The 16,874-nt window shown below is 31.2% G+C and overlaps 1 protein-coding gene across 1 annotated transcript in view; it reads left to right on the plus strand.

The window, feature by feature from the left end:
- LOC148310689 (uncharacterized) overlaps positions 1–16,874 on the plus strand; it is a 38,704-nt gene that overhangs the window by 17,097 nt on the left and 4,733 nt on the right. The window contains exons 9-14 of the mRNA XM_088258020.1: positions 622–770; positions 2,046–2,291; positions 2,801–3,137; positions 6,213–6,351; positions 11,757–11,817; positions 12,927–13,136. Coding sequence (XP_088114146.1) covers positions 622–770; positions 2,046–2,291; positions 2,801–3,137; positions 6,213–6,351; positions 11,757–11,817; positions 12,927–13,136 — 1,142 coding nt within the window. The remainder of the gene's footprint in view (positions 1–621; positions 771–2,045; positions 2,292–2,800; positions 3,138–6,212; positions 6,352–11,756; positions 11,818–12,926; positions 13,137–16,874) is intronic.

Genomic DNA, 16,874 nt, shown 5'->3' on the forward strand with positions numbered 1-16,874 from the left:
ATGCAGAAGAATATGGAAGTCTGGGCATTTACGGGGCTGACGACCGTCATAGGCTGGTTTAAGTGATCACTTTACACACGTGCAACATTGGTGAATGTTACACGTGTGTAAAGTGATCACTTAAACCAGCCTATGACAGTCGTCAGCCCCGTAAATGCCCAGACTTCCACATTCTTCTTCATCTTTGATAAGATGTCAAAAAATAATATGAAAATAACTCCTGTAATTGGAGATAATCCAGATTTTGTGAACAAGTATTTGGACACACTCAAAATGTTATTTTAATAACATGTATGTACAAAAATCTTAGAATTATATATCAGTATTCATAATGTAAAAATGTCCAGTGCTGTATAATATAATTGTACACAATTTTTTTCGGAACAAAGATATTTTTTCACTTTGTACAAAAAAAAATTTGAAAAAATTAACGTTTTTCACATTTAATATGCATGTATGTAACTAAACGATTTCTTGTCTTTCATTAAGATTTTACTTTTATTTATTGTTTCTTATTGATAAGACATGATTAAATTGTAAATTAAAACACTTGTCTTTTACCACTTGAGTAAAATTAGTGTTTTTATTTACGATTTAAGATTTTATTTTGTTGTGTTCTAGAAAGAACCTTCAAAATCCGAATATCATAATTTATGGTGACAGCAATTCTCTTCAGTCTTCGAACTTCGACAAATCGAAGCCGGTAAAATTAATTGTTCATGGTTGGACAGATGACGGTAATGGTGTTTACGCCAAGGAGCTAAGAGATGGTAATGTTTTTTTTTTATCATGCATCTAAAAATTTAAGAAATTCGTTGTGAAGTAACCAGAATTTCCAAACACACATTAGAAGGCATATCGCTTACTCCTTTCAACAATGTCATAAATAAAATACAACCTCTTTTTCAGGAGAGCGTTTTAAAAATTTTAAAATATAATATAATAAGTATGTGTTATGTTACAAATAAATATCCAGCCACTTATTGAATTTTTTACTATGCAACAGTTTTTTTTAGGAAAAACCTGAATGTTTTCTCGCTATTTGAAAAATATTTAGTATATTTAAAAAATAATTTAACAATACCTTTTCTTCAAAATGCAAAAAAAAACACTTTCTGCCACGAAGCGGGTGAATATTAAGTTAAAATATGCCGCTTTTCTTCCGCATTTCATGCGGAAGGCGAGTTTTTCAGTCCTCAGTCTGCCAATCGTCATTTGCAGGAGACTGTAATCACAATTGCTAAAAATTGTATCATTGTAGCGGTAGACTGTATTTTTTTGCTTTTTACACATATTGCGACATTTAAGATTTATAGTGACATCTGTTGAATTTTCATTGGAGTTTTATTTAAAAATATAACCCTAGGCTATCCCACTCTTACCAATGCTACTATTTCTTACCTCTTTTTATATTAAAATTACTCTTAGTTTATATTATTATTCATAAAAAAATACATCCTAATAATGAAAATGAGTGTGATTGTGGGATTGAAAATGTTTCAATAATTTATATAATATCTATAAGTGTTTCAAGAAAAGTAATGAGATGGGTTTTAGATGGATATGTGCCGTTATTTTACTCAATACTTCAATTCTGTTCAAACTCTTATCCGCAACCCAACGGTGAATAGGTAACTGCATCATATAAATGCAGTGTTATCTTGATCGTTTACACAAAAAGGTGATTAGCCCTCCGCTTCTGGTACCAGTCCAGGGTAATATTGAATGAATATTAGTGTGAATAAAATCACTTGTATCCATTTGACTCCCCCGGTGTATCGAACCCGGGACCTCTAGAACGGTAGCCGAGCGTGCTGACCATTACTCTAAGGAGACAGATATACTTTTTTCTTATAATTCAATATTCCCAGCGTATATTTGTCTTTCTCGAAATAATAATAATATCTTCTTCTTCTTCTTCTTCTTCTTCTTTTTCTGCTTGGTTTAGGCCTTGTGGCCTGTTTTTAAGAGGGATCCATATTGTTATAATAATATGATTTTCATATTCAAACTTATTTAATTTAATTGCATATTCCGTTTTTCAGCTTTCCTCGACGTTTTGGACGTTAATGTGATAGTAGTCGACTGGAGTAAAGGTTCCAGTGGGTCGTATACCGTGTCTGTTACAAATGTTGCACCCACTGGTGAATATTTAGGCAAGGTCATAGATTGGCTACTTGGTGAAGGAGTAACTCTCAGCAATGTTCATCTCGTCGGACATAGTCTCGGAGCTCATGTGGTGGGCAGAATGGGCAGATCAGTGACCAAGGGAAAAGTGGCTTATATAACAGGTACGTAAACTGAACATTTTCTTTAAAAAAAAAGTTTGATTCAAAGAAAGCTATTGCAGAACTAATCTTCTCCAATACATAATTAATACGATGGTATCATGCTATCTCACGCGTCTTTATAAATGAAGATGATAAAGAAAATATTTTTATGAAATGTTGTGTGTCCAGAAACAACATTTTGAGTGTGTCTAAATTATCTGGTCAAATTATGAGCTAAAATAATAAAATGAAAAATATGTTTATTGTCGTTTTTCACGTATGCGATTATAATCCAGGGTTCGGACCTCACATACAAATATAAGAGTATCTGCTCGATAAAAAAACTTCTTTGTCTCACCACCAGATGCATTAGTGAACTCTTAAGAATTTGAGTAGTGTAGTTATCAATCATGGGTAGAATTGGTGAATGTTACACGTGTGTAAAGTGATCACTTAAACCAGCCAATGCCCAGATTCCATAATCTTTTTAATCTATGTTGAGATGTCTTAAAATAATATTGCTTGTCCAGGATTGGATCCGGCTTTTCCTTTGTGGGGAAACAATACTCAAAGAATCCGACCATCAGACGGTGCCTATGTGGAAATTATCCATACGCATGGAGGAATATCAGGACTTAATGACCCTGTCGGTCATAATGATTTCTATCCCAATGGAGGAGTGAGTCAACCAGGATGCTCCACTATTGACATTGCTTGCCATCACGCCAAAGCCTGGCAATACTTTGGCGATTCTATCGATCATACTAAGTTCAAAGCGATGCAGTGCAAGGACTTTCAGGAAATCTCCGATGGTGTTTGTTCCAATTTGAGCACTCTTTATATGGGCGGATCTACAGCGAAACCCGCGTAAGTTTTTTATTCGATGGAATAACGTTTTACTGATTTTTTTGTTTGGTTAATGATTTAGTTATTTCATCTAGATATACTGTGCCATCGTTTATACTTCTTGCCAACAAAATATTGGATTGAATTACACTCTCGGAAACAATTGATGCTTAGAACATATATACTCTTGATTTTTAATTGTTATATGTTATAATCGTTATTTTTTTTCTGTTTGATTCGTTAACATATTATTGCAAATGTATGTTGTATTGTATTTAATTGTTATCATTGCTTTTTCAGAGTGGGGATTTTTTATCTTCAAACTAATAAGGATAAACCATATTACCAAGGATAAATAATCAAAAAAGCTTTCAAGACATTTTTATCAAAACGTGTAACAGTATATATTTTTACCAAAGTTCCATTACTTTTGCAGGAACAAATCGAAAGTTGAAGTTAAGTGGAAGATGTCGATTTTTGAGCATTTTGCTTGATATTCAATAATTCTTTGTGACCTGTATGTAGGTATAACAGACATTTACGACAGTGTATTATGTATAACTTTGGTTTGTTAAATTATATAGTGAAATGAATCAAATCAGTTTTCATCAATAAAATGCGAATGAATGTGGGGGTGAAAAAAAATGAATAAAAAATAATTAAGTTTTTTTTAATTTTTATTATCAACTAATTGTAAATTTGAGTATTACGCAATACAGTCTATTTGACAGAAGACGTTGTTTGATACAGTTTAGTAAATCAAGTTTAGTTTAATTAAAATTAATATTAAATACATAAATATTTCCTTATAACATTATAAGGTATTAGCTTCTCTGACAACAAAATTTGAAGGATGCAGTGCATTTTTTCCCAATATCATTACCATAAAACATTTTCTCATGAAATATATTCAAATGCATTTAAACCCCGATGAAAAAGATCATACTGCATTTTCCTTATTAAAACCAATCAAATCGATAATATTTAATTCATAATTCTCATTCCAAGAAGTATGGCCATTCAGCACTAGTATTCAAAGCGAATATTCCCATTCTGAAACAAAAAAATTAAAATATTGTATAATATTGTTCTTATTGGAATTTTAATTTAATTAATATTTATTGTCATGTGTTTTTATTAGCAGTTGTAAATATTATAAAATATGAAATTGTGTTCATTAATTACCCATATCAGTTTTATTTTTTAAAAACATCTGGAAGTCTCCAACGCTAATGGGCAAGGTTCCATACTGATATAGTTTATTTTCATATAGATTTGAGTAAGCTTTTTTTTACCTTTACAGAATTATTGTACATATTAAGAGACATAAAATTAAATATTTATGACGTTAATTATGTCACCTGTTATTTTATTCACAACATCTAAGTAAGGTAAGGATCTAACATACATTTTAAAGGGTCTCTGCTCAGTAAAAAAAACTTACTTAAATCAGCCATAGATACTATTGCGAACATGAAGCGATATACTGTATTTAAGAGTTACAAGAATTGAGTAGCGTGGTTGTGAATCATGGTTATAATTGTGAATGTTACACGAGTATAAAGTGATCAGTGAAACTAACCCAAGAACGTTTGTAGCCCCTGTAAATAATTCAAATCACTAAAAACCGTTATCCGCACCCAATGGTGCGTAAGCCACTGCATTATATAAACGCAGTGTGATCTTTCTTGATCGTTAACAAATTAAGGAAAGGTGATCAGTCCTCCGCTTTTGGTACCAGTCCATTGGTCCATATTGAATAAATATTATACTGAATAAATCATGTATTTTAAATTTATTTGATCCCACCCGAGAATTGAATCCGGGATCTATAGTAGGTACGGCAGCCGAGCGTGCCGACTATTGCACTACGGATGCGGACTACAAATACTAAGACTTCCATATTCTGCTCCATCTAAAAAAAAATGACAAAATTTGAAGTGAAATTAGAGTTGTGGACTTACTCTGGTTTAATTTTAGATCCACCAAGATAAAGTTGCTCTTCTCCTGTGCAGCTCTCCACTCCTTCAATGGCATCTTCTTTAGTATCGCACTGTTTGCCGAGGAAGTTCTCGTTTTCGAGAGAACTGGCGAAGTACTCCCTCGACCTTTCGTGGGAACACAGCAGCACTGAATCGCATCCCGGCATTGGATGTTTCCCCGTGTTTGGGTAGAAGTCATTATGGCCGACCGGGTCCACCATCCCCATGAGACCGGCACTAGTGTGGATGACCTCCACGTATTTGGCATCGGTCTTCCTGATTCTCGGACTGTTTGAATGCCATGCTGGATGAGCAGGATCTAAAGCTGGAATTTAAATAATAATAAAAAAAATATTTTATGACATCTCAACATAATTAAAGACGAATATGGAAGTCTGGGCATTTACGGGGCTTACGACTTTTTTTCCGTAAATGCCCAAACTTCCATATTTTTCTTCATCTATGTTGAGATGTCAAAAAATAACATGAAAAATAACTTCTATAATTGGATATAATCCATATTTGCGAACAAATATTTGGACATACTCAAAATGAACATAAAAAATAATTTTAAAGGATCTCCAAAAAAACTAACTAAAATCAACCATACGAGATCCTGCCTCGAATTTGCACATTATCAGCTACGTATGAATCAAAACATATATACATGATGGAAAAGTGATCTAGTCTCTGCTTCAAGGGCCAGTGCACGGTAAAATTTAATAAATGTTCGAGTGAAAAATTACCTATCTATTTGACCCCCCATAGGAATCGAACCCGGGACCTCCAGTACGATAGTACTGACACACACACTACGAAGGTGGATTAAAGTAAATGTTACATATGTAAAAAATTATCATTGAAACTAGCTGATAACATGTAAATATCCAAACTTCTATATTTTTCTTCATCTACATACGTAGAGATGATAAAATGTGTAAATAAAGGATAACTTAAAATAGGTTGTAATGTTTTTTTTATTAAATACATAAAATAAATTAAGAAGTCAAGAATGTAAATATGTTTTTTTTTGTAATATTTTATGATTTAAATGCAAAATTTCTGTTTTTCTTACATGTAACATACTCAACCTGGCCGCGAGTACACGACCTAGCTGCGATTCCAACCAACTGCCCTCCGAGGCTGTGTCCGATCAGATGGATATCTCTGAACGCAATCCCCACCGTATTGAGCCAATCCACGAAGCCTCCAACACTGGATCCTGCCAGGATAACGTTCTGGACGGCCTCCAGGTATCCAACTTTGGATCCGACTGACCAATCCACCGTTATCATATTTACATCCTCGGCCTTTAAAAATGCTGCAGCAATAAAAAATTGTTGCATATATAAAATTAATACATAAGGTTTGAAAATTATTTTTGATCTATTTACTCTTCTAGAGGCTTTTCTGCAGGTAGGATAGTAAGAATAGGGAATATAAATGTGAAAAATACATCACGAATACCCAGATCAATTGAAAATAAATATTTCTTGATTTTATTTTGCTATAGATGGGAATCGAGCCCGCGACATAAAATTTGCAGTCGAGCGTATACCCAACAACACCAAGGCGCCTGTTTATAAAATAAAAGAAATTTAGAGGTACTGACAAAAAAAGTATGTACAGTAAAACCAAGATATAACGGACTAATTTAGGAGGGGGAGGTGTCCGTTAAGGCTAAAAGTCTGTTCTAAAAAAAGGATTAAATCAGCTTTTTTTGAAAATATAATCATTTTATTAAGAAATAATTAAATAAAATAAAACACTAACAATATTATATTTATTGTCTTCGGACACTCGTCGTGAAGTGACGTTGCTGTTTGGTATCGCCGCGCTTGCTTTAAAAAAGGAATGAAGTTTTATTTGCACTTCAAGTTAGCTGTTTTTTTATTCAAAATCAACTCTCTTAAATTACGAAAATGCGTATAATAAAGTAAAACTTCGTTATTTGACGAATAGTCATTAATTTGAATGTTATATCCGAAGTTCGTTAAACAGAGGTACGTTATATCAAGATTTTACTATATTTGATTTAGTGTGGCGTTCTACGCCTACGAGGAAACGGTGTGATGGCTAGCTATTTTTTAAGAAGTACGTATTTACCTTCAGTAATCAACGTATTTGTTCCAGAATTCAAGTCTTCCGTCCAGCCATGTATTGTGAATTTCACAGGTTTATTAAAATCAAAATTTGAATTTTCTAAACTTTCCAATTCTCCTTTCTTAATAACCTGACCTTCATATGGATTGTCTCTAAAAATATGTTTTTACTCAATTAATAATGGTAGGTATAAGAGATGAAAGCCAAAAATTATAATTTTTCTAACCAGAAATGTTAGTACCTACGGGTATTGATAGCGAGTATGCAATCCCGAGTTCCTCAACATTGCTGTGATTCTCTCCATTACATTCTTTAAATATTGCTTCATTTCGATACATTCCTTTATTTTTAAATCTTCTTCTGAAAATTTATATGCTCCAGATTTTATTCTACAATGCTGAATTTTTACTACCGTCTAATTGTATTAATTGGTTATTAGGTATTATTGTTATTGTTTTTATAAATAATTTTTCTTTTCTAATAAATAATAAACAATGAAATAAAACATACAATAAATTAGATGGGAAAAATAATTTCTGAAATAGATAGAGCTAGAATAAATAAAAATGAATTATTGTTATTTAGCTTTTTTGAAGAATATGAAAATTCTATTAACATTTATATCGATAATATTTTTATTTAAAAAAATAATTATTAAAGATTCAGAGAAAAGATGCATTATTTTTGTTGTTTGTGATTTTGATATGCCAAACATTAAACAATTATTGCAGCAGAGTTGTACGTTGCTGGATACAAAAGTTACCTCGATTATTTATAACTCACCTCGTATAAAGAAAATATATTATTTCTTCTTCAGGGTCGAATCTAGAAGTTGGAGGAGAATCGTCTAACAAATCCACATGATGCATGACTCCATTTCCATCTGGTATCCACACATATCTGTCACCGTATTCATAAACGTGTAGTGCCAACGAGCTACCTATAAAATTATTAAAAATAATGAATATTTATTTATTAAGTACATTTTTTAAAATAACAAGTAATTGCTCGCTTGTTAAGAGACAAAAGTTCAGATACTACATATTACATAAACTCCCAGTCAAATTTTTTTTAATTTTTAAAGAAAAAATTAAGTTCGTGGGTTCGATTACGTTATATTTTAGAGGGAATAACATGGACACTTAGATACTTGGAGTATTTTTTTTGACAGTTAAAAACTAGTCTTACCGGCTGATACCGCACACAGTATTCCACACAAAATTAGGAAGTCTTTCATTTTAATAAATTATAATGTAGCTTCCCAAAGGCATTTCTTTTATACAATATATTTGATTACGTAAAATTAATCTTGATTAGATATCAACGAGGTTCCTCATCTTGTCTGTCAACCCTTTAAACGCCAAGAATCTGTATATTTTGTTTTCACAATTTATCAAAGGTTTTTTTTACTCGATTGATGACTGTTAATGGTATTTATGTACATATATTTATTATACAAATAAGACGGTGAAAGTCAGCAAGCTTTGTTAGTAAAACATTCTCTAATATTTTGCTTCAGCGCATGTTTAAAAATGTACGACTCTAATAATATTATAATAAAATATCATTAAATATTATATAAATAAGTGGTAAAGTAGACACTTTGTGTGAAGTACAAATTATAAATACAACAATAGTGTTTTAACACTTGAGTATTATATTGTTACGACCCGTTTTGGAAGCTATAGATGCTTCCATCTACGGGTTTAAATATAAACTATAAGAGTTTATACTCAGATCCATAGATAAAGTATTTTTAGCTCCTGAAATAAGTCGTAAAATATTTTTTTAAATAAACAAGTGGTTTATTTAGAATTGAATCACATCTTACTCCACAGTGGACACCGAAACAAAAAAAACAATAGGAATACTCGTTACGTTAAAAAAATCCTTAAAGCATATTTTTTATTTAAAATAATGAATTTATGAAGTATATGATCAATAAAGGTTGGCATTTTTTTTTCAAGGTTTATATCATAATAACGATAAATTATAAAATAAACAATTTATCTCTTAAATTAGTTTGATGACTGATAAATAAGTATTTTTAAATAATTTCAATTTCAACCAGTATTTAATGGATCACCAAAGAACGGATGACTGATTATTTAGATAAATGATGGACATCCTGCTGATTATATTCATCTCTTACTAGAAACAATGTGTTTTATCGATAAGTACCAACGTGTATATCGCTCACTCCTTTCAAGAACGTCATAAATCAAAATACTTGATTTTTCAGGAGAACGTTTTTAAAGTTTAAAAATATAATACAATGTATTAAAAATAAATATCAAGCCACTTATTGAACTTTTTACTTTGCAACACATCTTTTTAAGTAAAACCGGAAGGTTTTTTCTCCATTTGAAAAATATCAAGTATATTTTAAAAAATAATTAAACAATACCTTTTTTTCAAAATACAAAAACAACACTTTCTGCCCTGTAGCGGGTAAATATTAAGTTAAAAATATGCCTCTTTTGCTGGGATATAGTACATTTTTTGGGCATTCCGAAAACATGCACAACTGAAAATTGACGATTTTTGATTTATGACGTTCTTGAAAGGAGTGAGCGATATGTTTAATCAGTAAATTGTTATATCTTAATGCGGTAGTGATCAGTGACGAAATTATTTTAACACAAAATTCATACAACAGAATCGTCATTTAAAATAAATGAAGACTTTAAAAATCACACAGTTATGTCGTGAAATACGCGTCTTTGTATCACGTAGTGATTGCCTTATCTATCATTCCTTTGTTTTATTGATCTTATTGTTTTTGATAAATATGTATTATATAAGCTTTTGATACAAAAGATAGATGTATTTAAACAGATTTTAGATACATTTTAGACGTCATTAACATACGTATCTCAACACTTTGTATGAATACATGATAGTTAATTCACATATGTTTTTGGGACCATACTATTAATAATGATTCCATAAACTTGATTTACAGACTTTTTTTGTATTTATTACAATTTTAATATAGTTCATTGAATACAAAATTTTGAGTGTGTCCAAATACTTGTTCACAAAATCTGGATTATCTCTAATTACAGGAGTTATTATAAGAGTTTCTGCTTAGTAAAAAGCTTCTTTACATCTCACCAATAGAAATTTCAAGTGGAGTTCTAGTGATTCAAGAACAAAGTTTCTAAATTGGTTCATATATTGTATATAGAACTTCGAAGAATTTGAGATGTGTGGTTGTCATTAATGGGTAGAATTGGTGAATGTTACACGTGTGTAAAGTGATCACTTAAATCAGCCTATGATGGTCGTCAGCCCCGTAAACGCCCAGACTTCCATATTCTTCTTCATCTTTGATATGTCAAAAAATAGTTCATTGACATTACAAAAAAATATTTATTTTTTTATGAATAATACAAAATGGGATGGAGGAACAAAAATTAAATAGAGTGGCGAACAAGAACTGGACCGTCAACCAGCGAGATGGACAGATGACATAGCCAAAATTGCAGGAAAGGAGTGATCGAGGAAGGTAAGGAGTAACAGGCAGTGAAGGAAACCTTCACCCTGCAGTCGGTGGATGCGGGTTGAAGACTCAAAATAAAATACTGTTTTCATTCACAAAAATATTAATTTATATTTCTTTCTTACCGATGATCTATTAATTAATGACAAAAATTATATATTTTTTTAAAGAGTCTGGTAGTATGGTTTATTTGCATTGGTATTGAAGGCGAATATTCCCATTCTGAAAAAAATAAAAATATTTATTTTAGTTTAAGAATAAGTGTTATTAAAAAAAAAATAATGTATGAGAGTACTCGAAAGTGTTTAGTGATTAACTAATAAAGCTAATCCTTATCTACATCTCTTCAAATTTTCTTTTTTTTTCTTTCGCCGTTTCTTTTCATTATTTTTATTTTTATTTGTTTGATGTTTATTGTTTTAATTTTCCGCCTCCGTAGTGTAATGGTTAGCACGCTCGGCTAACGTTATGGAGGTCCCGGGTTCGATACCCAAGGGGGGTAAAATAAATATAAGTGATTTTTTCACTGTCATATTTATTCAATATTACCCTGGACTGGTACCTGAAGCGGAGGGCTGATCACCTTTCCTTCATGTGTAAACCATCAAGATAACACTGCGTTTATATGATGCAGTGCCCTATGCACCATTGGGGTGCGGATAAGGGTTTTATTATAATATTATGTTTTAATTTTATTTTATAAAAAAAATGTTGTAAAACACATATGGCTGACTAAGTATTGCACCCACCACTTAGTCAAGCTGGAATAAATATTTATTATTATTATTATTTGAATGCCAAAACTATGTTTAAAAGAATATTTATTTTCCCATTCAATAATAAACGTATTTTTGACTATCTAAGAAAATTAAAAAAATATCGCAAAGTCTTTCTTTTTAAAAATAATAAAATAAATGTAAATAAACTTACTCTGGTTTTATTTTTGATCCTCCCATATACAACGTCCTAGTTCCCGTACATTTCGCTACTCCACCGGTCGCCTCGATCACAGATTTGCACTCTTTCCCAACAAAATATTGATTTTCCAAGGAATTAGCAAAGTACTCTCTGGATCTTTCGTGGGAACAAAACATGTCAGTACCGCATCCCGGCATTGGGGGGGTTCCTGAATTAGGGTAGAAGTCATTGTGGCCCACTGCGTCAATCAACCCGAGGACACCAACACAGCTATGAATAACCTCAACGTATTTGCCATCGGTTTTCCTAACTCTTTCGGACGTTGCCGTCCAGTTGGGGAAAGCTGGATCCAAAGCTAAAATGAGGAAGAGAAAAATATAAAATATGAATACATAAAAACATTTTGAGTGTGTCCAAATACTTGTTCACGGAATCTGGATTATCTCCAATTACAGGAGTCATTTTCATATTATTTTTGACATTCATCAAAGATGAAGAAGAATATGGAAGTCTAAGAAGAACAAGGTTTCTAAATTGGTTCATATATAAAGAATTTCTAAGAATTTGAGTCGTGTGGTTGTCAATAATGGGTAGAATTGGTGAATATTACACGTGTGTAAAGTGATCACTTAAACCAGCCTATGACGGTCGTCAGCCCCGTAAATGCTCAGACTTCCATATTCTTCTTCATCTTTGATGAGATGTCAAAAATAATATGAATATATAAACAAAAATAGTAAGTCTCTTGACTTTGCGTCGTATGTCTACCGCCAGAGCTTTCTCCATAATTTAAAATACATCCCAGTGGATCTTTTTTTATAAAGTCTATGATTTTTTGCATATAAGAGTATAAAAATATATTAATTGATGTTAACTTGTGTTTTTGCCACACAAAATTAAATTATAGTAACACAAAGAGTAAATCCACTCACGAGTAGGCATAGGCTATGAAACTTTTAAAGTTAAAGCCTGAGTAGGGACATGATAAGCGGTGTTGCATAACATGATAGCTAGATTTCAGAGTCACTTGGACGTTAGGTATTTCATAAAAAAATTATTTCAAATGGTCAAAAGTCAAAAATTTCTAAGGGCTAGCCTTATTGTGAAAATAGTTCATCAATAATATCATTCCGTCATGAATGACGTCATGATTTTTGTATTTTTTTTATAAATTTAGCAATGCTGGTCCAAGTCGATGTTGTGCATTTCTAAGAATTTCTATCCGAATGAACCACATGTACTGATTTTTGTAAAAAATTCAAAAATACATATTTTAGGAAATAAAATATTTTTTCCTTACAGGTAATGTATTCAACTTTTCCACGTTGGCAAGATCTCCCAGTAACGCCGACGAGATGTCCTCCGAGGCTGTGACCGATCAGATGAATATTGGCGAAGCTTACTCCTTGGGTATTGATCCAATCCACGAAACCAGCAACACTGGGACCTGCTGCGATGACATTAGTACAAGCGTCCAGGTAATCCACTTTGGAACCAACGGACCAATCCACGGTGATCATATTTACGTCCATGATAGCCAAAAAAGCTGAAATGAAAAATATGCTTTAATTCACAAGTTCCAAAACATTTTCAGTCTGGTGCCTCCCTATCAAAAGAAAATCTCCAAAAGTATTATTGATTTTTTTTTATGTTTTGTGCAAAAAACAGCTTTTAAAAGCAAAAAATATTACAACCTTTTTAGTTTGTTTTGGGTTGGTTAGAAAATACTGTTGTACACATATTGCATTAGAAAAATAATAATCAAAATTTTCTGCAGCATTGGAATTTTGATTAAATGTAAGTACTATTGTTCTACCCTTTGAAAAAAGAAGGAATAAAATATATTATTTACTCGTGAGCAATTTTATGTCTCTTCAGGCAAATTCTTATGATCTGCAAAAGGTTTCTAAATCACTTACAAGGGTGAGCTCACTCTGTTATATGTAATAGGGTGAAGGCTCACTCTGTTAGAGCCCAATTTGAGAATGAATTTTCTAATTAGTAAAGTTATTGAGATTGCATTATGGATTATCAAGTTTTATTATTTAACCTACCTTCAGTTATAACTATGTTGGTTCCGGAGGTTCTATCTTCTGTCCAGCCATGAATAGTAAATTTAACAGGTTTACTGGCATCGAAATTGGAATTTTGTAGACTCTGCAGGTCTCCTTTTTTGATTACCTGTCCCACAGTTGGATTTTTCCTGAAACATTTTTAAGTATCATAAATTTACTAATATAACTTTGAATCATTGGAAGAATGTTAACTTTGATATTTTTCATACACGTTGAGATATAAATAAAATAACCTTGCAACATTTTTTTGGGTGTATCTGAAACCTTGTTCACAAATCTGGGTTTCCCGACTTAGAAGTTATTTTAACATTTTTTTAACATGGTCAAAATAGTAGTATCTGGAAAAAAAGTTATGTCTAGCTCTGTCTCCTAATACATATAAGTGAATGATTCGGAAGGATTAAGCCAACTAATTTTTTTGACATCTCAAAAAAGATGAAGAAGAATATGGAAAACTGGATATTTCCAAGGCTTATGACCTGTCATAGGCTAGTTCATTGGTCACTTTATACACTTGTAACATTTACCATTGTACCCATTATTGACACAACCTCACAACTTTTTACGATATTTGTATAAGTAACAAAAAAAAAGATTGTGTGTGGTTGTCAGTCATGTGTAGAATCGTGAATAGTGCACATGTATAAAGTAATCACTTAACAAGCATATGACAAGTCATAAGAGCTGGAAATACTTATACTACCATATTCTTCTGTATTTATGTTCAAATATGTATCAAAATGTAAGAAATACTGTTTTTAAATATTCTAAATAAATAAATTTTAATTGGAATTTAAAAAAATCTATTCCGAAAAAAAAGTTTTAAAATGTCTAACATCCATACCTCGTAAATAATAGATACACAATATCAGCATCTGGAGTAAACCTATTAGTTTCGGATGGTTTCGCTTGAAGATCTATATAGTGCATGTTACCCTGGCCATCAGGTATCCAATGGAATCTGGGATGGTTTTCTTCATCTTCGATGGACGAAGAAGCTGAAATAACTTGAGTGTAAATTATAACAAAAAAATTGTTCACAAATCTTGGTACCAAAAATGTTGACGGAGGGACACAAAACCAAAAGTTAAGGCAACGCTTTCTAATGATAGTTCTATCATGACGGATTACAAAGCTTGTTGCACGATATGACGAGTATCTTCATATTGGTGGTAAGTATGTGAAAAAGTAAATAAAATGTGGTTTTACATGTAAAAAAAATAATTTCTAATGTTTAATGTTTTTGACAGCTTTTGAAGGTATAAAACTGTACAACTCTCTCTAGTTTGTTTTGGGGTGGTTGGAAGATATTGTTGTCATTTTACATACGTATTGCATAAGGAGTATAATCAATAAATGTTTAGGAAACATTGGAGTCTTGATTAAATGTGGGTGTGTGTGTTTAAATAATGTTTTTTTCTAACGTGACACAAAATTTTATGTATAAATATAACCTATACGTGATTTAAAAACACCATAAAAATAAATATTTTTCACCATTCTGTTTTCCATCAAATTCTCACCTGAGTTATTACTTTGCAATAGACACAATGCATTTTGAGATAAGTCGAGTGATATGGAACGTTAAACAAGTGATCATTACAGCAAGTCGTTGATTTGTCGTAAACCCTGCTTAAAACGAAGACTTCGATATTCCTTTTCCATAAGTTTTATGTGTTTGTGAAACGTAGTTGGGGATAATTGAAATATGTATGTAGGTACTTGCACACTTAAGTATATACAAAACGAAAGATAGAAATTAATTAATTTATACCAATAATCTATACAAATACCTTACACGCTTAGACAGGAAAAAGCGTGTTTAGTAAAATGTTTTTTTTTAAATTTTATTTATTAATATAAAATAAATTAATTCAAAATAAAAAATCTTACCAACCAATGAAGCGATAACAAAACACAAAGCAATGACGTTTCTCATTGTGAAATTTTAAATGAAATAAATAAGTTCGTATGCTGAAATTTCTTTTATAATATTTTAAAAATATTATCTTTGAATAATCTGTAATAATTGTTTCAATTTGACCCTTTACGATACATTTCAATTAATAAAATAAAATTTATAATTTAAATCATTTAAATAATTTTAATCACGTCAACGTGAGAACGTTGAATTTAATGAATTGTTATTTCCGTCATTAATTTGATATTTGAAAAGTAATGTTTACGATACGACAAAAATGTGAAATGTGAGCAAAATACAAGAAACAAAAGACGTACGGTTGAATGACATAAGTTTGATAAGGGTTTAATAATATTTAAGTAAAATGAAGTTCTATTTTTCATAGGCTCAATAATAAAGGAGATTTTTTAAATGAGTAAATACTACATTGATAAGTAAACTCGACTATATTAACAAAATATTGTTAGTTCATCCAATTTACTTGCGCAAATGCATGTAATGGGTTCCTTCTAAATTAGATGTTTGATAACTTATTTATTTAGTCCCTCAAAAAAGTTTCATTTAATTTGGAAGGTTGATTGATTATAGTTAATTCCCATTTAATCAATTACTGTAAGAATTAATAATTGATTATTAAGATAAAAATGTGATGTTTACTAATTGATTTACCATTTAAAGAAATATTGGAAAAAATCGGGAATGGAAATATTATTTCAAGCATGATAAAAATACAGTTGTTACATAATACCTAAATTATTTGATTTGATTTTTGCGGATCGCGTGATGCTTTTTGAAATTTCCATGATCCCCAATTATTACTTAATATCCACTTTTCTTTATAAACAAATCCCTAGACGAATTACCTTCCCCACAGTTAATCAATGAAATATCTGAAAGTACGCAAGGTGATTTTTAAAAACCCAACACCAGATTTAATCGTATATGTATATAATTTTTATGTGACGTTTATTGCGTAGTCGCATTATTACACGAATATGAGAAGAAAAAAAAACAAACACACGTTTAGTTTCCAAGGCATCAACACTTGCTAGTTATAACTATAGCATCGATGACGTGTATGATAGGGGGTAATAAACGGTGTAGGTTCAAACAAGGTAAATACTCGCATTATGACGTATCTCTCTATCTCTATCCTTCCCCGCGCTCTACCCTACCAAAATTAATAAAAATTCAACTTGTTTACAAGTTGATTGACATAATATCAATATAAACGTGTGATCCGATACATAATTA

Source organism: Brachycentrus maculatus, unplaced genomic scaffold (genome assembly GCF_059751285.1).
Source record: "Brachycentrus maculatus isolate JH-2025_06_01 unplaced genomic scaffold, ASM5975128v1 h1tg000089l, whole genome shotgun sequence".
Lineage (NCBI taxonomy): Eukaryota > Metazoa > Arthropoda > Insecta > Trichoptera > Brachycentridae > Brachycentrus > Brachycentrus maculatus.